This window comes from Equus quagga, chromosome 21 (assembly GCF_021613505.1).
Source record: "Equus quagga isolate Etosha38 chromosome 21, UCLA_HA_Equagga_1.0, whole genome shotgun sequence".
Classification (NCBI taxonomy): Eukaryota; Metazoa; Chordata; class Mammalia; order Perissodactyla; family Equidae; genus Equus; species Equus quagga.
In genome coordinates this window covers 30,149,830-30,175,009 of record NC_060287.1, presented here as the reverse complement: position 1 = coordinate 30,175,009, position 25,180 = coordinate 30,149,830, and the positions used below count along the sequence as shown (strand labels likewise).

Sequence of the window (25,180 nt, the reverse complement as noted above, 5' to 3'; positions counted from 1 at the left end):
ATTTTCCCAGATAATCTTCATTTCATCCCTTTTATTTCCAGTCTATCGTTCTTAATAGCCCTCTTTACTGAACCATTGCTCTTCAAAAGACTTTTTATAGCTTTTTGCCCTTGGAGGAAGTTGAAGCTGGATGCTGTCGTCTGAGCTCTTAAGTGATGAATCTGGTTAGGAGCCAGGCTCCTCCTGGCTCCTGGGGCATCTCTCTTGCACATCTCTCTGTGCTTCAGTCCCACTGTGGTTCAAAGGGAGGCAGAGGCCAGATCTCTGGGCCCCCTCCTGCTTTAACAGGATCTGATTGTATAAATTAACATAACCAAAGAGTCCACCTCGTCTCTGGCACTTCCTCCAACATTTTATGCATAGCTTTGTCAGCTGGGTTGCTGAGAGAACAAGAGAAAAGTCGGAAAGGCTCGTCAGTTTCTTCTAACTCACCGGTTCTGAGGAGACGCCAGAGACTGTTCCAGAAGAAAGCCTCACCACCACCCACCACAGAAGCCACCCCGCTCCCAGGGACCCCGGGTCCTCGGCTTCCCAGGCCTGTGGTGGAGACCACGTGTGGAACTTTTTAAAGTTTTTTAAAAGGCAGGTAGCAATTCTAAGACTGTGGCGTAAATTCAGGCTTACGGAACTGATTATCTGGAACTGACCAGGAATGAAATTTCAGTTCGTTTCTCAGTGGGTTTTCTGGTAGGTTGAGGGAGTTAAGAGTTGGAGGCAAATTAGAGCCCGCCAGCTGTGTTCTCTTCTGTAACTCCTGATCCTCTTCAAACTCACCTCACTGCTGATGGAGCCAGTTGCAAAGCCAGGATGCTGGATGCTAGCTTCATTTCCTTCTTAAGAGCTGTGCCGGGCAGAGCAGACCGTCTCTGCCTAGACAGTGCTCATTCCTTTACGTGAGTTAAACTAAGGTTACCACAGAAAATACAGGACACCCAGGTAAATTTGCATTTCAAATAAACAACGCATCAGTTGTTGCTGTAAGTATGTTCTAGGCAGTATTTGGAGCATACTTATGCGAAAGAATGACATATTTATCTGAAATTCAAATTTAACTGACTATCTGCATTTTTATTTGCTAAATTTGGTAACCCTAATTATAACCATTTCAAGCAAAGACTAGTTGGTTCTTAGTCTCAAAGAACAGTCATGCGTCGCTTAATGACAGGGATCCGTTCTGAGAAATGTGTTGTTAGGTGATTTCATCGTTGTGTGAACATCATAGAGTGTACTTAGACAAACCTAGATGGGACAGCCTACCACACAGCTAGGCTACATGGTACTAAGCTTATGGGACCACCCTGTATTTGCAGCCCCTCGTTGACTGAGATGTCATTATGCGGAGCACGACCATATAACAACATGCCGAACCCAACCTCTCCCCTGCAAAAAAAATCCTCAAAATAAAACTTGTCTTTTTATTTCCAGGACATCTTTTTAAAAAACAGATTTTTATGAGTATCAAATAAAAAACAAAAAAAGGAGAGCTGTATCTTCATACAAGTCCCCCTAAATTAAGAGCTCAGTATGTCACCAGCCACAGGCTCTGTGCCAGCTACTCTTTGGGCCTCCCCAACTCAAAAGCACTTGGCTTTCAACTCATCAGAGGAGTGGGCAGAAGGGAGGAGGAGCAGAACTCAGAGGCGGCTACCTCCCAAAAGGGGCGTGCCAGGGCCGAGGGACAGCGGAGGAGGCAGGTGCTCATGGCAAAGGAATGACAGGGAGCAGTGTGAGACCTCATGTAGACGTGTCTCTCCACAAAAAGCAGCACCCACAACAACAAGTTAACTGTGAGATACAAAGTTCCTGATTTTATAGAATACACAATGCCCATTAGTCAAGAGACAGACACCCCCGACTCGGCCCTAACCCCTGCTTCTCCCCGTCTCTGCACTCGGGCTGGAAAGCGGGTCACCCTTCCCACACACAGCCAGCCTTCTGGGCAGACGGGCGCTGCGAGGCCTGGGGTAGTGCACTGTGCCGGGTAGGGGAAGACACAAAACACTTCCTGCAGTTTTTTAAAATCATGTTTTACTCTGGTAAGAAGTTACTCACATAATGCAGCGGCCTTAAAATTTTATTTTGCATGGTTATACAGCCTGAATGACTGGCTCGCGATCCAAGGCAGTTTTCCTGAGTTTTGCTTTTCAAGATGATATTGGTGTCGTTGCAGGGCACAAAGTCCTCACTGACAAAGAAATCACACTAATGAAACAAAATCAAAACCAGTGTACTGGGACCACAGATGACAAAGTGGCTCTAAGCAAGCCATTCCCACACCTCTCAGAGCAAAGGGAATCAAGAGCCAAAAAATACCTTTTAAAAATCAAATGGCACCTGGAACACACTCTTGTATAAAGGTCAAGCTTGTAAATTATTAATCCACGATGCTCAAAAGTGAGAGATAAGGCTAAAATCTGGTGAATCTTCTCACTTCCTCTTCTTCATGGAATAGAGTTTCTCTTCAAGTGGGACCGGGACAATCCCTCCACACTCTTTTACTTCCTGGGTCAGAGGGTGTTTTACAACATTCGGTCTAATCACATCAATGTCTCGAGACAAGTACTCCATTATGCTTTCAACAGCTGTTGGTGGTGCATAAAAATCCACCAAGAAATACCTGCAATAAAATAAAAATTTGTGAATTCCTGCTTTCTGAAATACAACAATTCCACTAATTTGGTCAATGTTTTCATTTTACTCCTTCCCCAGATAAAGACATCAGCTACACACACACACTCTCTGTCAAGATAGAAATGCCAGCTGACCAGCAAAACAGAAGTGTAGTGTATACCCAATATCCCTTTTCCTACGGCCTTTTCCCATTACACTCGCGTGAAAATCTGAATCCAAACAAACTTTGTGGTAGCAAAAAAGCAGTGTGACACTACATACAGCGGGAAACACGAGAAGTATGGTAAACTTAGGGGTGCAAGGACCGAACTTGCTGTTCAACAAGACTCAATTTTTCAAACCATTAGTTGACGTTTTTTGTGAAAACATGTATTAGTCTTCTAATTTTCCAAAGGAGTTTTCAAGTGACTCAATGTACCTAAGAGATACAGTAAGTACAATCAGCCACACTTTACAAATGAGGAAAAAGATTAAGAAAGGTCTGGGACTTGTCCAAGACTATCTTGCACATTCAAGAATTGACAAGGAACGAAAAGAAAATGACTTGAATCTTGGATGAGAGAAAGAATTTAACATTCCTCTACTCCGAACAGGCATCTCATAGAGCTCACTGGTCTTAAAGATCGACAACTGCATCAGCACTCAGCTGGGCAACAACACAAAGGAAGAAGCCTCTTTATTCCCGCCCGCCGCTCCTCTCAGTTCTGAACGTGCGAGCCTCCCTTGTATTGTGTGGTTTGGACCACAGCGTTGGTAAAGGGCAGTTTCAATGCAGTGTTTCAGGATTCTGCGATGTTCCGGCTGGTTAAGATGACCTTTTGACATCACATCACTTACTTTGTTCTGGTACATTCTTCTCCCAAAGATAGTCCCATCCTAGGTCTTTGCACTCAATGTTCCTTCTGCCAGAAATGTTCTGTGCCCATAACTCATCCCTCACTCCCATCATGTTTCTGTCCAAATGTCACCTTGTCAGAGAAGCCTTCTCTGACCACTTCTAAAGCAATATCGTCCTTGCCCCCACCCCCCCCAGCCTCGTTACTCTATTTCACTTAGTCAATGCTTTATTTTTTTTCCCACAGCACTTTATCACCACTGAAAGAGTATGTATATGTTTACTTTCTGTCTCACTCCACTAAGACATAACTGCTCTAGAAAGACGGATTTTGTTGCTCTATCCCCAGCACCCTGAACAGAGGCAAACATACAACAGATCCACAGTAAATACTTGACAGTGGTGGTGTTAGCATGAAAGGTGGGAGTCTCACAGAAAGCAGGAAAGACCAAATTGAAAATGGACAAATTCAGCAAGGAAGGAAGTGATGAGAAAAAGGATGGAATTTTGTGTAATTCCACACAAAGAGGGTTCAAAACTCATAAGAAAATTTCCCAAGCAACCATTCACTCTTAGCCAAGCCTAGTGGGAAAGTCATCCAAGTAAACAATAATTAAAAGTAAAAGGACAGAAAAACATTTATCATGTAAAAACATTAATCAAAAGAAAGCTCAAGTGGCTACAGTAATATCAGACAAAGTAGATCTCAGAACAAAGAAAATTACCAGGGGAAAAAAGACAATACATAATGCTGGGTTCACCAAGAAGGCACAACAGTCCTAAATGTGTCTGTAGCAGATAACAGAGCTTCAGCACAGAGGAAGTAAAAATTAACAGAACTGAAAAGACAAACAGACAAACCCACAACAATAGTTGGAGACTTTTAACGTTCCTCCCTCAGTAATGGATGGAACTAGCATACAGAAAATCAGCAAAGATATAGAAAAAGTGAACACCACCATCAACCAATTTATCTGACATTTATAGAACCCTCCACCAGACAACAGCAGGATACGCACTGTTCTCAAGCACACGGAACATTTACCAAGGTCGACCACATTCTGGGCCATGAAGCAAGTCTCAACAAATCTAAAGGGATTCGAGTCACACAGAAAAATCTTGGAAAAAATCCCAAAATACTTGGAAACTGAACATATATCTATGGGTCAAATAACCTACAGATCAAAGAAGAAATCAAAAGGGAAAACATAAACTACTTTGAAATGAACAAAAATGAAAACAACATTAAAAAACGGGGGGATGCCACGAAAGCAGTACTGAAGAGGACATTTTTTTTTTTTTTTTTAAAGATTTTATTTTTTTTCCTTTTTCTCCCCAACGCCCCCCGGTACACAGTTGTGTATTCTTCGTTGTGGGTTCTTCTAGTTGTGGCATGCGGGACGCTGCCTCAGCATGGTCTGATGAGCAGTGCCATGTCCGCGCCCAGGATTCGAACCAACGAAACACTGGGCCGCCTGCAGCGGAGCGCGCGAACTTAACCACTCGGCCACGGGGCCAGCCCAAGAGGACATTTATAGCACTAAACACCTTCGTAGCAAAAGAAAAAGGCCTCAAGTCAATGATCTCAGCTTCCACCTTAAGAAACTGAAAAAAGAGGAGCAAATTAAATGTAAAGTAAGACAATACTATTAATGCTAATAACAAAGATCAGAGCAGAAACCTCTGAAATCAGGAAACAGAAAAACCATAGAGCAAATCAATGAAACCAAATACTAGTTCACTGAGAAGATCAATAAAACCGATATACCTCTAGTGAGACTGATCAATAAAAAGAGATAAGACACAAATTACCAATATTCGAGAATGAGAGAGGTGAAATGACTACAAATTTTACAGCTATTAAAAGGATGGTAAGGGAATATCATAAACAATTTCTGCAATAAATTTGACAACTTAGCCAAAAGTCCTTGAAAAATACCAACTACCAAAACTCACTCAAGAATAAACAGATAACCTGAATAGCCCTATATTTACTAAAGAAATTAAATTTGTAGTTACAAACTCTCCCGCAAAGAAAACTACAGACCCAAATGGCTTCACTGGTAAATTCTACCAAATGTTTAAGGGAAAAATACCAATTTTGATACAAACTGATCCAGAAAATAGGAAAACAATTCTGAACTTGTTCTCTGAGGCCAGCATTACCCTGATACCAAGACAGACAAAGACGTTACAAGAAAAGAAAAAAACAGACCAATGTCCCTCACGAACATAAATGAAAAAATCCTAAACAAAATTTTAGCAAATTGACTACTATAATATATAAAAAGGACAATACAGGATAACCAAGTAGGGTTTAGCCCAAGAATGCAAGATTAACATCTGAAAACCAATCAATGTAAATCACCATATTAGCAAATAAGAAAAAGAAAAATCACGTGATCAGTTCACTAGACACACACAAAAAAGCACTTAAATTCTCATGCCCATTTTTTATTACTCGCAGCAAACTAGGGATAGAAAGGACCCTCTTCAACCTTATAAAGCGCATCTTTGAAAAACCTGCAACTAACATCATCCTAGCTGGTGATCTGGATGCTTTCCCCCTAAGATATGGAACAAACGAAAATATCTGTTTTCACCACTTCTATTCAACATTTTACTGCAGGTTCTTGTCAGTGCAAATAAGGCAAAATAAATATATGAATAAATAAAAGGCATCCAGCATGGGAAGGAAGAAGTAAAGACTGTCTTTATACACAAGTCATGATTGTGTATATGGAAAAATGTGAAAAAATTTATCAAAAAAAAAAGCTACTTGAACTAGTAAGTTTAGCAAGGTTACAAGATACAAGATCAATATACAAAAACTCAACTATATTTCTAGATACTAGCAACAAATAATCAGACCTTAAATTAAATATAAAAATACTTAGGGATAAGTCTGACAAAAGATGTGCAAGACCTGTACACTAAAAACCACAAAACGTTGCTGAAAGAATTCAGAGAAAACCTACACAAATGCAGAGGGATGTCTTGTCCATCGACAGAAAGATTCAAATTTATTTAGACGTCAATTCTCCCAAAATGACTTACAGATCCAAAAGAATCGCAATCAAAATCCTAGCAGACTTTTTTATTAGAAATTGACAAACTGATTCTAAAGTTCATATGAAAATTCAAAGAATGAGAACAGTCAAAACAACGCTGATAAAGCATAAAGTTGAAGGACTAACACTATCTGATTTCAAGACTTATTATAAAGCGACAGTAATCAAGACAGTGTGGTATTCATATAAAGACACACAAATAGATCAAGAGAACAGAGAGTCCTGAAATAGACCTATACATTTATGCACAACTGATTTTTGACAAAGCTGCAAACGCAATTCAGTGGAGAACGGACAGACTTTTCAACAAATGGTGCTGGAACAATTCAATATCTAGGTGCAAAAAAATGAAGTTTGATACATATCTGTACCATATACAAAAATGAACTCAAAATGCAGCACAGATCTAAACATAAAACATAAACCTATACAACTAGAAGAAAACACAGGAGAAAACCTTCGTGACCTTGGGTTAAGCAGGGACACCTTAGACACAATCCATAAAAGAAAAATTTGATAAATTAGACATCAAAATTAAAAAGTGCTCTTTCAAAGAGACTGTTAAGATAATAAAAAGACAAGCTACAGGCTAGGATTTGTAAATCACACGTCTGATAAAGAACTTGATTCTAGAATACAAAGAACTCACAAAATTTAATTTTTAATAAAAGCCATTTTTAAAAAATGGGCATAAGATTTGAAGAGCATTTCACCGAAGATATACAATGGTGAAGAAGCACATGAAAAGATGCTCAATACAATTAGTCATTAGAGAAATGCAAATGAAAACGACAGAGAGAAACCTACTAGAATGGCTATAATTAAAAACACTGACCATACCAAGTGCTGCTGAGGACGCAGAAGAACAGGCATTCTCATGCACTGCTAGTGGGAAGCAAAAATGATACAACCACTTCGGAAAACAGTTTGGCATTTTCTTAAAGACAAACATATCCCCGCTATTATGATCAAGCCATTTCACTCCTAGGTATTTACCCAAGAAAATTAAAGAATGTGCCCATACAACAACTTGTACATGAATGTTTATAGCAGTTTTATTTATAAACAACACTAATATCCATCAATATGTAAACTGATAAGCAAACTGTGGTATATCCATACAATGGCATACTATTCGGCAATAAAAAGAAATAAACTATTGATACAGACTATTGACGAATCTCATCACAATTTTGCTGAGTGAAAGAAACTAGAGTAAAAAAGAGTACATACTGTCTGATTCTACCTAAATAAGATTCTAGAAAATGTAAACTAATCTATAGTGAAAGAAAGCAGATCAGTGGTTTCTAGGGATGGGGGTACAAGCGGAGGGAAGGATCAGAAGAGGCAGGAGGAAACTTCTGGGGCGACCAATTTGTTTATTGATTGATTGTGGTGATTTCATGGGTATATACACACATCAACCTTATTCAATTGCACACTTTAAATATGTGCAGTTTAATGTTTGTCAATTATATCTTTATAAAGCTGTTGACATAAAAGAGGAATGTAGGAAATTGAAGTGGCAGGACTCAGTGAATGATTTGATATGGGGGGGTGGTGAGGGAGAAATTACAGCTAATGAAGACTCGCAGGGTTTCTCGAGAAATGAAATAAAAACAGCGTAAACTCCTCCAATACCTGGCAAACTTCTTGAGGCATGACTTGCACACTTGCTCGCTCATGAAACCACCATTTGGGCTCACTCTGAAAATTCCACACCAGCTTGGCCAAATTTTCCAAGGTTTAATTCCACTTATTTCTACTCCACATAGCAGACAGCAGGACTGCAACCATCCAACTTAAGAACCGCTCATTTGTTCCACATTTAATTATGGTCATGCATCACGTAACAATGGGGACACGTTCTGAGAAACGCATCTTTAGGCAAATTCATCTTTGTGTGACCATCACAGAGTGTGCTTACACAAACCTAGACGGTACAGCCTACTACACACCTGGGTGTATGGTAGAGCCTACTGCTCCCAGGCGACAAACCTGTACAGCACGTTACTGTGCTGCATACTGTAGGCGAGTGTAATACAGTGGTAAGTGTTTGTGCATCTAAACATATCTAAACATAGAAAAGGTAAAATCAAAATATGGTACACCTGTGTAGGGCACTTACCATGAAGGGAGCTTGCTGGACTGGACATTGCTCTGGGGGAGTGAGTGAGTGGTGAGTGAACATGAAGGCTAGGATGTTACTGGACACTCCTGTGGACTGTGTTAACACTGTACACGTGGGCTACATTAAATTTATTAATAATAATAAATTAACCTTGGCATACTGTAACTTTGTTACTTGATAAACTTTAATTTTTTTTAGCTTTTTGACTCTTGCAATAATGCTTGGCTTAAACACACATTTTACAGCTGTACAAAAATTTCCTTTCTTTATAACCTTATTCTATAAGCTTTTTTCTATTTAAAAATTTTTCTTTATTAAAGTTTTCTGTTAAAAACTAAGACACAAACACACACATTAGCCTAGGCCTACACAGCGTCAGGATGATCAATATCACCGTCTTCACCTCCACATCTTGACCCACTGGAAAGTCTGCAGGGGCAGTAACATGCATGGAGCTGTCACCTCCTATGATAACAGTGCCTTCTTCTTGAACACCTCCTGAAGGACCTGCCTGAGGCTCTTCTTGAGGAGGTGCCACTCTTTGCAGAAACATGTCCATGGTGGTTTGCTTGGTTTTGTTTATCACAGATTTTCTTGTAAGCAGATAATCCACCACGAACATTCCTCTCTATTAATGAAAGCTTTTCAGTGTTATGTTCCATGTTTTCACACTTTTCAAAGAGCTTGTTGAAGTCTGCAAATGCTTCTGCTAAATCCTTCACTGAAAATTTTTCTTGAGTGTCCCTCTTTTCCTTCTCCTACAGTTTCCTTTTCTCTTGCTTCTTCTTCAGCTATGTGTGCCTGTTCCAGTTCCAACAAGTCCTCAGTAGTCAGTTCCTCAGGAACCACCTCTAGGAGCTCCTCCATGTCATCCTCATCCACACCTGAGTTAAAGTCGTTTGCCATCTCAACACAGCCTTGTTGATTTCTGCAACCTCCTCATCCTTGGCAAATCCTTTGATGTCACAGACGAACCTCCTGAGTGTCTTCTTCCAGATTCCATTCATACACTCCTTTGTGACATCACCCCAAGCCTAAGCAAGGTTCTTGGTGTAGTCATAGTGTAATCCTTCCAGAATGGTCTCAATGTCTTCCTCAGTTGCAGCAAATAGCCTGGGCAAATGTCCTCCTCAGGGGGTAGGCCTTAAAAGCTGCTAAAACTCCTTGATCCATTGGTTGGATCAAAGAGGTGGTGTCTGGAGGCAGAAACACCACTCTGATATTGGGATGAAGATCACCAATAAAAGGAGGATGTCCAGGACATCAACAATAAACAAAATCTTGAAAGGTATGTTATTCTCCAAATAGCACCTCTCCATTTTGCTGGCATAGCAATTCAGGAGGGCATCTTGGAAGAGGAGTTGGGTCATCCATGACCTCTTATTGCTCCTGTAGTGCACTGGCAGTGTATGCTTATTGATATGCTTGAAGATCCTGGGGTTCCCACTGTGCCAGGTCACAAAGTTTCAATTTGTAGCCTGCAATACTGCCCGCAAGTCAGACTGTTATCCTGTCCTTAAAAGCCTTGAAACCTTTTGTTGACTTGGCCTCCTTATGGATAAAAGTACTTTCAAGCATCTGTTTCCAGCATAGGGAGGTTCATCCATATTGACTATCTTCTCTGGCAAGTAATTTTCCTCCACAGTCAGCTCATCCAGTTTCCAAAAATTCCTCAGCTGCCTTCACATCAGCACTCGCAGACTCACCACTTTCACATTATGTGACGAACAACATTCTTTAATCATTTAAACCACCCACACCTAGCAGCAAATTCAACATCACAATCGGATCCAGCCTTTTCTTTCATCAATTGCAAACCAACTTTTTGCTTTGGCCATTATCGTCACAGTGCTGAGGACATGCTTCTGTGCCTGGTCTTCAATCCAGGTCATTAGAAGTTTCTCCAGGCCCTTCTTGAATTTCTGTTAGTCTCATTGCCTTCAATGAAGCAGATCCTTTAACAGCCTTCATCACTTTGTTCTTGTTCTTCAAGACTGTGGCTATGGCAGAATGGGACATGCCTGCCTGGGGAGTAATAACCATCACTGATTTTCCACCTTCGTAGTCCTTGATCACTTTTAATTTTGTTTCCAGATCAATCGCTCAACATGGCCTCGTTTTTTTTGAGGAAGATTAGCCCTGAGCTAACATCTGCCACCAATCCTCCTCTTTTTGCTGAGGAAGATTGGCCCTGAGCTACACTCTGTGCCAATCTTCCTCTATTTTATATGTGGGATGCCCGCCACAGCATGGCTTGATAAGCGGTGTGCGGGTCTACACCCGAGATCCAAACTGGGCCACCAAAGTGGAACGTGTGAACTTAACCACTGCACCACCAGGCTGGCCCCTCAATATGGCCTCTTATTAGCAACATGAGCAGTGGATAGTGTGTGCTTAGGAGCCATGATGAACAAAGTGACACAAGATTAAATCAAGCACAAGAGAGAATGATGCAATCAAGAGATGAGATGTTTGAAGCTGCTGCTGGTGAAACACAGCATAAGGTTTTACAGCAAATTTTTTTTTATAAGTAGAAAGAGTATACTCTAAACTAATGATAAAAAGTATACAGTACAGTAAATACACAAACCAGTAACACAGCTGTCTTTTATCACTATCAAGGATTATACACTGTACTGATAATTGAACATGCTACACTTTTATGTAACTGGCAGCACAGGTTTGTTTACCACACCACATCACCACATACACACGAGTAAAGTGTGGCACTATGACGTTACGACAGCTATGACATTACAAAGGTTAGGACAACACCAGGAGATAGGAATTCTTCAGGTCCATTATAATCTTATGGGACAACCATCATACATGTAGTCCACTGTTGACCAAAATGTGGTATATGACTGTATTGATTACTTACCTTGAGCAAGGATCTGGATTGGAGCCTAAAATATAAGTGTGATTAACCTTAAATTTCCTTTTCCTTGCCACTCCCCAGCCCTTAACCCACTCCCCCAACCCCCAAATAACTTTGGCTGCCTGGGGGCCAGGGCATGGACAGCTGTCACTCAACATAGCACCCAGCACCTCTTTCTTCCCTTTTTACCCATTTGTTCTTTCATTCAGCACTCATCAAAATGTCCTTCCAAACTACCATGGACAAGTCATGACCTCACCCTTTGACTGCCAACATTCCCACTGTACTTAATTCTATGAAGGGCATTTTTTCTTTAAACACATATGCATCCTCTCTGAGCTCCTTCCTCTTTCCTTGACTTCTGTCCAGTTTTCCTGGAAGCTTCCTCTTCTGCTTTATCACACTTAAAGCCCTGTGCTTACAGCCTGAGGGAGTGTGCTGGTGAAATGCCACGTACTACCTAGGGTAACACGGAGGGAAGTGCTCAGCAAGGGCCTGACACACTCTGGGCACTCAGTAACCCAAGCAATCCCCACTGCCAGTCCTGGACATGCTCCAAGTCCCCTCCCTCCAGAAAGTCCACAAGCGTCTCCTCTCCCGAGTTAAGCCTGCCTTTCGTTACAGTCAAGTATTAAAGTTAGTCAGATACCATATCTGGGTTCAGCAAGCATTGTTTTCATCCATTCTCCATTCAACTGCACCACAGAGGCCTTTCTGTGGGCTAGCCTTCGAGTCTAAACCTGTTTCTAAGAGAAAGTGTGTTTACAGTTGCCAACAACCAACTCAGCTGCCCACAAATCAATTCTCTTGCAGTCTTCCTGAACGGTGTTCTCCATACACTGGTCCTCACCAAACGATCCTAAGAAATATACTCAAAGCTTTTGGATACCATTTTGCAATAAGGGTAAAAAGGATACCCAAGGATGGAGACTAGATGCCAGATACATCAGAAGCCTCTTACTTCAGAAATTAAAGGGAATGTCTTACTAGAACTTTCTAATTTTCAAATTGCTCTCACATCTTTTAAAGAGCTTCTGAGGAAGAGGATGAAAGGGAAGTGGAAGTTCCACTCCATGTGGCAATTCAGGAAATGGAAGAAGAGGAAGTGGTGTTGGCACTGGTTTGGGTTCAGCAGCCCTCTCCCCAGCAACAACTACTACTCTAGCAGTTTTCAAACTGGTTTCCTACACTTGCCTCCTCTGAGTTTTATAACAGTCAAGTCATGAGCTCAAGGTCACTCAGCTACGAAGGGGCCACAATCAGGATTGTAACAGAGAAGGCCTTTTGACTCCAGGACACAAGAAGCCACAGGTAACTTCGGGGACCAAGGGGTTACAGAACCACAGAATGTGAAGTGTGGGAGAGGACCATGAAGACACTGCATCCAACCCTTTCAGGTTTCTTATGAGGAAACTGATCTGCTCCACGTCACGAAGTGAGAGGCAGGAACCAAGCAGAAGCCCTGGACAAACTCAATCTCCACCTGCCTTAGTGACCCAAGCACACAGGTCCAGTCTCCAGACCCCATGGTTCTCTACTCTGTCAACATCTCTTGCTACCTAGCAGCCAGCATTTTGGAGGTTTCTCAAGGACAAAATGAAGCCCTAGAAAAAGGGCCTGAAAATCCTAAGCTTGGCTTCTGGAGGCTCCCCACTACGACCAAACCCCTCGAGCCTTTGCCTTCTTTGACCTACTGTGCACTCCCTCTACCGGTCGTGACACTCCTCTAGCAACCAAACCCAAACAAGAGCAGTGGCCAAAATGCAAATGGGTTTGTGCCCACAACCACAGCTGTGACAATCACTTCATGCTTATCACCCTGCTGATCTGTGCCTGGAGCTCATGTGGGCAAAGACTGCTTCTACTCCCATGCTCCTTATTACACCATGGAAATTTCCACAAAAAGGAACCACCACCAAAACAGAGAAGGGGGGAATGGCTCAGAGATGGGCAGATCTTCCTGTATTCATCACTCCCAGTTGAAAGCTGAACCTCTTACCTCCCCACCTCCCTCCCAGGGAACCAAGAAGTCCCTCCCCATCACGAGGGAACCAAGCAGAAGCCCTGGACAAACTCAATCTCCACCTGCCTTAGTGACCCAAGCACACAGGTCAACAGTCCATTATGGCTTCCCACACAGGAAAGAACGTGACCAATTCCTGGTTGCTGCCAGTATATGTTCTTTTTTCTCACCTAGTTATCTTGGGCAAACTTAACTGATCAATGAATATCTACTAAGGGCAAACCTCAGAAGGAGGCTAACAAGATGAGGTACACACGGCCTCAACCTCCTGAACATTTAGGCCAGCTGGGGAGAGAAGTCACAGGGCCGCTGTGCTAGCAGAAACCCAGGCTTCCACTACTTCCACAAGATGCCCAGTTCTGCAGGAGAGAGTGGAAATGACGCGGGGTCAGCGACACCTGACTCCCAGCGGCTGGGTTTTCTAACTACAGACGACCTGAGGCATGACAATAAGACTTTTTTCAGATATGAAAGACGCACCAAGTGCAGCCCGGCATTTGCATTTTTACACATGAAGGAAGTGAGGCCCAGGAACAACCTCCTTGGAGCTGTAGTTCTGGGCGGCTTCTGGGGCCTCTAAGGAGCCCTTCCGCAGGACAGTACTGGGCCCTAACAGACCTGTAAAAATGGGAGTTAGGTTGCAAAAATGACCTTGGAACTCCCCTGACACCCACTCCCTCCATCTTGCTGAAGGCTGCCATGGAGAAGCCATTCTGAAATCCAGATGAGCTGCTGTTAGGGGCCCAAAGAGGGGCTCAGTGTCTCCAGAGGCATCTGAGAGCCCTGTGCCCCACCTTCCTCCTGGCCCTACGAGAGGGGAGGATCAAGAGGACTCAACAACCACAATGAGATATCAATGTCTGCTTCTCCCCCAACCAAGCTGGCAGGACCAAAACACAAGACCACAAGTCACAACACATGCGGACTCTTTCTTATCTCCAGCTTCATGATAAGCTCCTCAGTCAAGGTAGAATAGTTCAGAATTATGACTACAGTTGCAACTGCCTAAATAAACGCAAAAGTTGAGATTCCAATATGAAAAAAATATATTAGTTCCCCAAATAGTTTTCCATTCTCTACTCTGACTCTAATCAATGATTAATAGATGGGCAGAGCGTTTTGAAAAACCCCAGCTTAGCAATCTAAAATCTAATTATGTTATACGTTTCCAGGACCTTCAGCCATGTGCTCAGCGGCGCCAGTGAAATGGTTCTGCACACCAGGCAGCCAGGTGGACGGAAGCATCACCATCGCCTTAGACACAAAGCCCAACAGTGTTTACATTTAAAGGAGTGTTTTCCCACGTGTGGTTATCTACAAGGTAGACACCAGCTTTAGCCAAGCAGCTCTCTTTTCTTTAGAAAAGCACTTAACTTTTATCAGCACCAACTCTGCACAAGTGGAAGTAAGATGACTGATACTGGCCGAGGAGAGAAAGTACAAAAAAAGGTGCAGTGCACTAACGCGTTTCTCCTCCCAGATTCTGAGGTTCAAAAGCCGGAGGAACAGCGAACTATTCTGTAGGTTGAACCTGCCCACACGGTCTTCAAGGTGATAATTTACCCTCCTTTGTAGTTCTTAAGACACTCTCACACTACAAAAACTCTCCACTACCATGACAAACTCCAGAGAGATCCGGGAAGACCCGGAGAAATGGCTTCCCCAGGACAGACTGAGCCCAATGCTGGAAAACGAAGCCAGCAAGAAGACTCCACCCAGAGCAGCAGGTTCACGAGGGAGCCAGCAGCTCTCACTGTTCTTTCTGCTCCTCTTCCCTAGGGTCCTAGCGCTGAGCACCACTCAGTCACCTTCTGACACAAGTCTATGTAGACAGCCCAGGGCTGCCAGCCCCCAGCTCCGCAACCCCCCATGTTCAGGGAGGAAACGTGTCTTCTTGCAATGCTCCTAAATGTAAAGGTTCTATTTGTTTTTTATTTCACGTTTGTCTTAACCCTGTATTTACAAGTTTCCCATAAAAAGTGCTTGCTTGAACTTGAGTTATATTCTTTGTCTTTGTCTCTCTCAGCCACACACTCACAGCCTCCCATTCCCCCTGGCAGACAAGTGGAAATTTCCACTGAAGCGCTCAGTGGTTCACAGTGGGTGGGAGGTGGAGGAGGGGGATGGGAGGGATCTGAAGCCATGAAGCATCTTCGAGCCTTTTTGAAAATAGAAAACAGATCTGTCTGAATGCCAGTTTCTAGACTGTATCGGTTAAACCTTGCTGGATTCAGGCTTCACTGAGGCAGTGAATTATTCACCTTAAAACCAAGATACCCTCTGCATGGAAAAGCCCCATTCTTTTTTATCTGTTTATTCTCATACATTTTAAAAACCACCAAACCTGCTGCAGAATCCTTACAAATCTTGGGGCGCTGCCACTAAAAAGAAACCTCCAAGGCCACAGCAGCCCTGCCTTGAAACCCCGTCATGGAGCAGCTACACACAAGAATGGGGTCAGGATGCTGGCCTGGACTCAATGCTGGCAGAAGAGCACGAGAACATGGAAATGTTAGCTAACGGGAAAACTACAGAGGAGAATCAATCTCCTCTAGAGAGGGTGCCAGCTCTCTTGGAGTAAGCTGCAGACACATTTGGGGAACAAGTCAGTAAAATTCCACTGGTTCACCATACAGCCAGCTATTTTTATCCTTCTGCTTACCCGTAAATAGAAGGGCATCTTATATGTAGGCCAGCAGATCTTTGCTATAAGCACCTATTCACACTTTACAGCAGATGAGAACAGAGAAAGAAGGCAGAAAACAGGCAAGAAAAATCTCCTTCACTACTTAAGAGTTCTCACACCGACGCATTCTGCGGTCACCCCAATCTCACTGCAGTAAAATGAGACCCGGTAGAAACAGACAAAGCCAATCTGGGGCACGCTGTTACAAACAGGCACAAGCCCGGCACTAAATACGGACCCCGGTTTCTTCTATAGTTCCCTCTCATGCACCAGCAGGCACTCACGAGTCTCAGTCCAGCCCCATCTAGTGGGAAGACAGCCTTCAACTAGTACGTGCAGCCCTGGAGTACGATGCTGAAGTGGTTCTGGCAGAGGGTGACAGACACTGTGATGCAGTAAAATGCCTGCCCCTTTCTAGCAAGGGTCTGAATGAGCATCTGCTCCCACTGCTCCCCGCTGCATGTGTGACATCCTCCCCTTTCTGACTGCGAGGAACACTACGATTTTTCCACAACACCAACCCTGCCCTTCCCACAGAGTCGATGACGCTATGAAAGGTACAAAGGAGAGAGGAGCTAGGGGGCCTCCAAGAGACCAAAGCAAATCCAGAACAGAGAATGAACCGTAAGCCTTCTAAGACCTCTCAGCTCTGAATCATGCTCCAGGGGTTTCCAGACACCGCTTGGCAACAACGGGGCGGGGGAGTGGGGGGACAGTGAGCGAGGCCGGAAGCCCCCATCTGGAAAGCTGGGAGAAGACCCAAACTTCCCAACCACCCCAACCTGGTCCAAACAGCAACAGGAGGATCTGGTCAACTCCTCCCTGTTCCTAAATTCACATCACGTGGGGGACAACTAATGCGGGACGCGGCTTCCCTAGAAGAACAGTCTTACTTATAGCTGAAATATCAACCGCATCCCCGACAAAGGGGACGTGACCCAGGATCCACTCTGCGGCCAGGTGCAATGCAGAGCAGCATTTTTAAAAACAAGTTTTCAAATGGTGTTCAGCTGTACGTAAATGACTAGCCCATTTCTACTGAGCCTCAGAGATTTTGAGTTAAGTAACTTTCCGTGGATCAGCCTGGGAACTTAACCATCAAATTGTTCCAATGGGAAAATAGGTTGCTAGTTATAAACAAAAGACTTTCAGACAAATTTCTGGAATGGAACCTCTTTCTAAAGGGAGGACTGACCAAATTAGTATTTGGAATATAATGATTGTATTTTGGGGGCATAAACCGCATAAAAAGGCTTGACACAATAATAAACACCAGCTACAACTTTCAAGGTACTACCTCTTCCTCCTTCACAAATACTCCTGAAGTAGCAGGATCTCTCTGAGCAAAGCACTTTTGCACTCTCATTTCTCTCTCAGGTCCACTTGGCATGTGTGCAACAGGGTGTGGATCTGGGGGAAGGAGGTGAGCATGGGAGAACAGGAGAGGCAATCACCCCACATGATGGGACGTAACTGCAACAGAGATGCCTGGCTGTCGGCCTGGACTGGTGACCCTGCTGTGCTGGGCTTCTGCTTACACCTCGTTGCTGGCGCCTAGGTTAGCCATATGCAGGCAAGCCCCTGATTCAGCTGAAAACTCCTTGAGATCAGGAACCACAACAATCACAAGAACCATCCTGAGACCCGGGAATACCACTACGACATACCGTTTGTTCTCATAAAACGTAAAAGCAACAAACACATACTACCAAGAGCACCACTGTGCAATGTGGATTCTCAGAGGACATCTAGGCTCACTCATTAGCCAGCTATAAAACTGGCTCTCACACACCAGCCTTGGGATTCGAATCAGTGCCCCACCAAAATCACAGATCCATGTAATGGCCTCCAGGACTGTTCAAAAAGAGCAAAAAACTTCTGAATGCTGATAAATGTGCAACAGACAAGACTGCTCTGTTTCTCCTTAGAGCACTTCCTAAGAGCGAGCCTGCCCAGCACCCAGCACACCCTGGCACGTAATCTGCTTACCACATGTTTGTAACATCTCCTGTGGCTACATGCAACACACATAAACAACTTGTCAAACGAACAAAATGCCTGCTACAAATGTCGCTGAGGTTAGTGATACGGAAGAACCGGCTAAAGCCAGAAGAATTTCAGACTACGCTGAAGCTCCACCCTGCAGACACCTGACATACCACTCAACTCTACCCTCACATCCAGGGAATTCCAAACCACAGCAGACCGTCCTCGCCTCATTTATGAGAAGTCACTGAGAAGGGTATCCCTGAGCGCTACAAAAATAAAAGAAAACATGGTCAAATAAAATCGATAAATGAAGGCATCTTACCGAAGGGCTTTTGACCATTTACATGCTAACATGTGCTGTGAATCTCTAGAAGGGATCAGATCAGGCAAGTCTTCTCAAGTGAACTGATCACACACACACCCCCCATTTTTCGGTGGAGCATATCTGTATAACTAGTGTAGCAGAGACCACACTTCAGAAAACATTACCGTAAACAAATAAATACCAGACAGTGATTTATCCCAGAAAAACAAGCTTAAAACATGACATGAGTGACTGGGGCTGGTCACCACCTTTCTGTGTCTATATATAACACACCTTAAGAATGTTGCTTCTCTAGGGGCCGGCCCCGTGGCCGAGTGGTTAAGTTCGTGCACTCCGCTGCAGCGGCCTGGGCCGCCAGTTTAGATCCTGGGTGTGGACATGGCACCACTTGTCAGGCCACGCTGAGACGGCGTCCCACAAGCCACAACTAAAAGGACCTGCAACTAAGATACACAACTATGTACGGGGGGGAATTGGGGAGATAAAGCACTAAAGAAAAAGAAAAAGAATGAATGTTGCTTCTGCTTTGCTGAAGAATCTGAAAGTAAAAGAACCAGAATAAAACCCTTAAATGTAAATGAACTACGTGAGAGCAACCCAGTCCTTGGTGGGGCACGTATACCTTGTCAGGAATCTGGAACGTGGGGCTAATGCTGTTAGCAGTTCTGGCGTAGTTCCAGGTGAGTTCTTCCAGGATCTGAACTTATCCAGCCATAAAAGAGAAACAGCACCACCCCACCCCACCACTGCACACAGAGGCCTAAAAACTGAGTTAGTACAACGGCTCTCAAAGTGTGGTCCTGGGACAGTGGCAGGAGCACGACCCAGACGCTTGTGAGAAGTGCAAATTCTAGGATGCTGGTCACACCAGTCCTCAACAAAGTCAAATCCTCCACTTGGAAAAATGGCAGAAGCAGCACTCCTACCGCACATCCCTGAAAATGCACAAATGAGAAACTGACTTCCCCCCGTTCAGTGCGTACCATCAGAGAACCGAGCTAAGAAGTCTTGGCTAAATTTTATGTGCTTCTCTTTAAACCAAAAGGCAAAAGGATTCATAGCCTCGCTCTTAAGTCCTTTGTGGTTAAGTTAAGGAAAAAAACGTTACCCACAATCTCCATCCCTCACTGTTATTATGATTGTGGAAGAGGAATAGCCACTGTGCATTTCACGTTGCCTAGCAACACCTCAGGCACTCTTCAGAGGTGTTCTTACGACGCTGAACACCAGCACAAAACAAGGTGAAGCAATCAAAAGACGAAATGTGCAGGATGTGCCACGTCTCGGCAGAAGGTTTAAATGCAGTCAGAAAGCCTCGGTGGGAGGCAGGACTCCACTCAGGCCTGTCCTGCACCCACCCAAGACCGCGAGCTCCACGTGACTGAAAGCAGCACTCACACAACAGCCAGGACTGTCCACAGAGCACATCCTCAGAGATGATCTCATTCAATCCCCTGACGACGTGGGTGGCTTCAGTATCCAAGGAAGCAGGGATGAGAGAAGCTAAACGACTTGCTCTAGGCCACAGCTGGCGAGTACCAGAGAGCTGATCTACTCCTGGACTTTTTCCACCATGCTAAAACCAGATTCCCATCTTCTCTATCACCGACTTCTAGGAAACCCAACACTATGAGGAGATTCTTCCTCCAAACCAGAACCACGGGTGTGAAAAAGACACCCTTAGGACCTAGAGAAGCTTCAAATCAATTCAATACACAAGCTGATCTCAAAGGATTTCTACAAAGATAGTTATTACTACAGAATCAAATCTTTGACATACGTTTGAGGAAGTCGGTATACCCCACATGAGAAAAAATTCCATTACAGAAAATTGTGATTATTGGTTAGAGCAGGTAAAAACACTTTTCTATTGTGGGTTAGGCTCTGGTTATATACGTTAGTCATAAGAAGTACATTCTGCTTGTTATTTGCAACCTGCATATTTACAAAGGACGCATTATGTATTGTTCACTGAGGTGTTTTAAAGGCAAAAGTTAAAGAAATGCCAGGGGGAAACAGTGCTTACGTTGATGAGAAAAGTTTCCCATAATCAAAAGCTTATAAACCTGTTGCTCCTAGCGTGACCTGTCTTTGTACTCTGATCATAGTTTATTACGGGCCAGCATAACGGCATCCCATTCACAACACAACATTGCTAGGGTGTGTACCTGGATACCACCTGGCACAGCGGGAGTGACTGTGAAATCACAATGATTCCTAAGATTAATTAAACAGTATTCTTTACTGAGCCCATCAAAGACATTTTCAAGTGGTTCCTGAAGACACTTACCCTCCTCGACTGTGCTGTTGACTGTGGGCCGAGATCCTGTAAGGAAGTGCTCGCTCCCCCAGGTTTTCCAGGTTCCTCACTATCGCCCCTCTGTCCAACAGGGCTTCTATCGTGCGTTTCAAAGCAGCAGCAGTCTCTGGCTGTTTTTTCGTTTTTGTTTTTAAAAAGAAGAAAAAACACATCAAAATCAATATAAGAACTAAAAGGATTAAGTCTGGTCAGTTCCAATCATAACAGCTCTATTGGTAGGGGTCTTTGGGTAAAAGCAACAGAAACTGTCTTTGGCTAACTTAAAATTTAAAAAAAAGAGAGAGAGAGAGAACGCCACATTTATTGTAAGGATATGAGATAGCTCACAGATACGAAGGAAAATCTGAAGAACCAGGCCTCGGAGAGTTGAGGGACCAGAGCAGCTCCAGGGATGTGCGAGGCAGGAACTAATGAGTGGCTTCTTCAGAGCACCTTGGCCAGGATCAATCAGCGCCAGTCACGGTCAGTCCTTGTATCCCATGACTCAGAATTCAAACTCCAGGGGAAGAGCATCCTCTTGGCAGGACACTTTGATTGACCATCCCACCAAAACCATAACCAGTAGGAAAAGGGATCGTCCCCCAAAGACAAATTGAGAGAGTATAACCAGTAGGGGGAAAGGATGAGTAAGACTCAATCTCTGCCCTCGTGGAGCTTACAATCTAACAAAGGGATTAACACAAACACCCATGAAAAAGACTGGGAAGCAGAACACAGGAAGTGACACAGGGAGCAGAGAGCTCAGGGAAGGAGAAAGCACATTCGCTGGGAGATGGGTTTCATTAAGGAAACTTTACTTGAGAGGAGCCCAGAAAAACAGCAACAGGAGATGCAAAGAACAAATGCACCAGGCACCGGGTAAAGCAGCAAAGTCAAGAAAGCAGGAGCACATGGAGGAAACAGCCAGGAGTCCCACCGGAGGAAGCTCAGGACAAGGGCAAGCTGAGAAGTGAGATTAAAGGTTGGGTACAAGTATATAAGTAAGAATTACCTGACATAAAAAATAAAATTCAAACAATATAAAATCCCATCATCCAGGGATAACAGACTTTAAACGTTTTGGAGAATTTCTTTTGAGATATCTCTCTATGCATATGTATACACAAAAACTTTTGGAAGAAAAGATACTTTACAAGGGTAAACCTAAGAAGATGCAACTAATGTAATGTGGAGAATGAGGGAGAGATGAGGCGAAAGAGGGGCACTCACATATAGAGGCTGGGAGAATGGTATTATTATTAACAGCTAAAGGAAATCTGGAGAAGCTGATCGGGGACAAGAACAGATGCATCTGGCTTAGGACATGCTGAGTCTGAGATGCCCAAAGCTCCTCTAGGTTGACCTCTCCAGATGTAGAAGAAAATAAGCTCAAAAGAGGGTGCATCAGAATTACACATTTAATAGTCATCTGCATAGAAGGGCTACCTGAAGGCCCAGGGGCAGGTGAGGTCAATGAGGGAAGGGGGTAGAGGGAGGAGAAAAGACATCAACAACATAACCTTGGGGAACACAAACATTTGAGGGCTAAAAAGACGACTCGAATCAGAGAAGCAAATAGAAAAGGTATAGTCAAACAGTACAAGGAAACTCAGGCCTGCCTTGTCACAGAAATGAAGGAAAGAGGCAGTCTCCAGGATGACAGGGTAGAGGATGGAGAAGAAGAAAGAGCCACAGTATGGTGGCTGCACGGTCACTCGGCAAGATGGAGCTGGAAGCCAGATTGCAACGGTTCCCATGGTAGAGGTGTGACAGCAATGAAGAGAAAGAAACAGCACCAGCGCCAGCGCTAGAGGGGCAAACAAGCGTGAGCAAAGTGTTACAGGAGAGAGGAAACACGAGCAAGTCAGTAGTGAAAGGGGGATGAGCCAGGCAAAGGATAAAATGTAGGATTTTAAAACAACCATTGCAACGACAGCAGCTATGATTTATGGCGTAACTCTCTACGCCCAACATTGGTCTAGCGCTTTACTGTTACATATTTAATCTTCACCAAAAAAAAGAGCAAAGAAGGTTCACAGATTTGGAAATTGGGCCTCTGAGAGATGCCATGACTTTGACATTACAGGGCAGCTAATAAGTGTAAAAGCCTGATGCAAGGACAAGGAACCATACACAGCAGAGTCAGGGGAGGCGGCCAGAGGACTCCTTGGCAAGGAAAAGGGAGCCCCTCCTCAAAGACATAGTGAAGGGACGCAGGCAAAGAGATATTGAAGTGCAGGAGGGAACTTAAGAAAGACTACCTTCCGGTGACTCATTCTGGATCAAATGGAAGAAAACTGCACAAGTTTAAGTGTGCATTCCGGTACTCAGAGAAAATCCACTATATGCCTGTACATTTTCCTTCTGATGCACACTGCTAAAGTGCGGTGAATGCACTAAGAATTAGTTTAAGGTTTAGAAATAAAATTTTCACTTTCATTTCTATTGTAGCCCACCAGGGACTTTAAAAATTCCTACTGAAATTATATTTATTTATGTATTTAACCAACCTTATGATAAAAGAGAAATTTCCTGGAAACAATAAAAATAGGGGCCAAAACCTCTTCACATATTAATACTAACTAGGTAAAAAGTCCATGGCAATCTCTCCGTATGATTGTATACAAACATATTTTTATACAGTTCTAATCGACATGGAGACTAAGTTCTTCTCCCATTTCATTAGTTCAGAGACATTTCCAAATTTCTGCAGAAGCCTCATTACTAACAGCAGGGCAATATTTCATTTCATTAAAAATGCTATTTCTTGACCTGGTATTGCATCAATTATAAGGTGGATGAATAGTCTCGCCAAAGAAAGAATGGATAAGGCTTAAAAAAAAACCTGAATTGAGTCTTCTGATTAGCTATCCAAATCATAAATTTTAATTTCAGTTTTGCCTGGTTAAAAAGGAATATATCTCAATACCTCGTCTTGTTTAAATTCCAACTGAAGTGTTTACAGTATAAAACACAGAGCACCCTCTTCTGAAAGTAAGAGCTTGTGAAATAAAGAAAAGGGGAAGGGCTACCCAACAAGAAGGTAACTTAGGAAAATATCACAATGTGTTTTCTTTGACTTTGGTACGTCAAGGTCAAATGGGAGACTGCTTGGATGGCCACAACCATTTCACTGTAATTTCAAATTACACAAAAGATTAAAAAGAAAGAGGAGGAGGGGCAAAAATATTTCTTTTACGTTAGGGAAGCTAGACTTGTCCCATAAATGTTACCTCATCACTCTAAACCAGGGGTCAGCAAACCAGAGCCTGTGGGCCCAATTCTTGGACTCACTACTTGTTTTTGCAAATAAAGTTTCATGGGAACACAGACAGCTCATGCATTTATATACTGTCCACGGCTGCTTTCATGCTAAAGGCACAGCTGTAATTAAGCAGAGACTGTATGGCCCACAAAGCCTGAACTATGTACTATCTGGCCGACCTCTGCTCTACATTGTAATAGGTCGAGGGCAGCCGACAAGGCCTTAATCCACTCATCCTAAAATGCACCACAAACAAAACCATGAGCCTGGGTCACTGCGGTGCAGACAGTGAACTCCCCATGGGACGGGTCGTCAGGCAGACACGCAGGGCACCAACCCAGCTGGACAACATCAGCCTGGTGGTTCAAGTCACCGCGGGATGCAGAAGCGATTCTACGAATCTGCACCACGCCACCCACCAAGCTCCTAATCTCCTCACCAACCCAAGTTGCCATCTTCAACTGTCCTCATTTGGTGAAACTGACAGATCTACTAAAATACAATTCTTAGACTTCAAAAAAAAACTGCTCGATCCAGCACAATGTTCAATTTGTGAAAACATATGGTCTACAGGAAGCAAAGCATGTCACTGCCGTAATTCTCATTTACGAGGCCTCTGAACCATAGAATTCCAACTACTCCAAGACAGGCTGTGCATGCTCCTTATGGGCTCCTCCCACCCAGTCTGAATGCAACTCCCTAAGACTCTCCTCCAATCCACCATATGTTAATGAAACACAATTTTGGCAAGGCACAGACTGGGGGGCTGAAAACATTCACTTGAAGAAAATACAGAAAAGCAACTGAATGAATGTGAATGGAAACTAGGAAACCTGGATTCCAGTCCCAGCTCATTCACTAAGGAGTTATACAATCCTGGGTAAATTATTAAAATTTATCAATTTTAAACTTGTGTCTGTCTCCTCATGTCCTAAATTGAGGGTTCTCAGCAAATTTTCTGTCTCTACAAGCTTCGCATGAACAGCACTCATTTCTCAAAATATCCTGGGAGTATACAAAGTCTGAGCAAAGTGTCTTTGCTTTTCA

The 25,180-nt window shown here is 43.4% G+C and overlaps 1 protein-coding gene across 1 annotated transcript in view; it reads right to left on the bottom strand.

Moving 5' to 3' along the window:
* Nucleotides 1-2,008: 2,008 nt before the first annotated feature.
* MRPS6 (mitochondrial ribosomal protein S6) overlaps nt 2,009-25,180 on the bottom strand; it is a 70,620-nt gene continuing 47,448 nt past the window's right edge. The window contains exons 2-3 of the mRNA XM_046648249.1: nt 20,860-20,999; nt 2,009-2,617 (exon numbers count right to left, since the gene is read on the bottom strand). Coding sequence (XP_046504205.1) covers nt 2,428-2,617; nt 20,860-20,999 — 330 coding nt within the window. The 3' untranslated portion in view covers nt 2,009-2,427. The remainder of the gene's footprint in view (nt 2,618-20,859; nt 21,000-25,180) is intronic.